Source organism: Frankliniella occidentalis, unplaced genomic scaffold, assembly GCF_000697945.3.
Source record: "Frankliniella occidentalis isolate FOCC.00 unplaced genomic scaffold, Focc_3.1 Scaffold271, whole genome shotgun sequence".
Lineage (NCBI taxonomy): Eukaryota > Metazoa > Arthropoda > Insecta > Thysanoptera > Thripidae > Frankliniella > Frankliniella occidentalis.
Window position 1 is genome coordinate 158547 of NW_026267397.1, and position 1365 is coordinate 159911.

The 1365-nt window shown below is 46.3% G+C and overlaps 1 protein-coding gene across 1 annotated transcript in view; it reads left to right on the plus strand.

The window, feature by feature from the left end:
- LOC113210622 (uncharacterized) overlaps nucleotides 1–1012 on the plus strand; it is a gene marked incomplete in the record, with an annotated part of 8203 nt that extends 7191 nt beyond the window's left edge. The window contains 1 exon segment of the mRNA XM_052273441.1: nucleotides 881–1012. Coding sequence (XP_052129401.1) covers nucleotides 881–921 — 41 coding nt within the window.
- Between the last annotated feature and the right edge of the window lie 353 nt (nucleotides 1013–1365).

Below are 1365 nucleotides of genomic sequence, written 5' to 3' on the forward strand. Positions count from 1 at the left end.
AAACAGGCACGCCATCTTGTAGGCGCTGCCCTACGCGCACGGTGGGGCCAGAGCGAACGACTCGGGCTAAAAGTGTTACCCTATTTGTCCTACTTTGTATCAGATATGAAGGATCCGAGCTCCCGATACACGCAGCGTGTCCAGGGGCCTAAATGTTCGCCCGACGTCACTCGCCATTTACAGAAAATAATGCCGACGTAGCCCTAACTTTTTATTACATGGAAACCGAGGGCACACTGAGACCTTTCAGAATCAGTAATGTCTGCGGGGCAGCGGTGACGCTTTCACTAGATAAAGTTTGAAAAACATGTGTTTGCGCCTGTGGTGACGTCACTTAGCCTGCCCGCACTACACGCCTGTAGTGCACAGTAGCCTAGTACACAGGCGTTTTGGACTTTTTTTGCCTTTTCTATTGAATGCACAGCAAAACTGAACATATCAGCGGGTAGAGAAAGGACAGGTCTACAGCCTGACGTCGAGCTTTTCCCACATTTTTGGCCCAGAAACCCACACCTACGGATGGTTACGTCTTTAGTAAGGTGAAAAAAATTGGCAAAACGGATGATCTTTAAAAATACGACTGCAGATTGGACGTTTTCAAAACGGACCCTTACGAACAGCGTTTGTTGTAGCGGGGCGGCGGAAGGTAAGTCGACATCTTCTAATACCGATTCACGGCATATTCCCCATGATGTTTCCAATTGTTTCCTTACAAAATCCAGGTTTGGTCTCTTGTGCAATTGTGCGTTATTACGTGCAAAATTTTTTAGTACACTAGCACGACAACAGAATTGCATGTTTGCAAACAACACTCCACGGTTGATTTTCAGGCAGAATCGATTTTGTGGGTGTGAACATGTATGGAGGCCAGAATGCAAGTTCTTCCGGAGGGGGTGGTGGTGGTGGGCCACCTGGAGATAGTGGCAGTGGTGGTGGAGGACCTCCTGCAGATGGTGGCTCTGGAGATGGCAGTGGCGGCGGTGGAAACAGCCCCGATGGATTTGGTGACGCTGTAAGTCTTTCTCTATAATCTACTTTGAAATAGAAGCAGGCCCGCCCTTTTCCCGAACGGAGCGGATAAAAAGTGCTGTAACAATTTTTTTTCCCTCGCACGTGTTCATAACCCTACATTTGCCCGTTGTACTGAGTTGCCATAAGGGGAGGTTTTAAAAACCTTAATATTTTGCGTACATTTTTTTTTCATTAAACTATTACTTTTACTGTCCTTTGCTTGAAAATTTTAAGGAGAAGGCTCTTCCTCTGGCGGTTTGCATGGTATGAATTGTTTTCATCCTGCTGTGAATAATGTATTTTTTTCCCCTTGCTAAAACAATTCCTACCTAGAAGACCGACAGTGATGGAGCA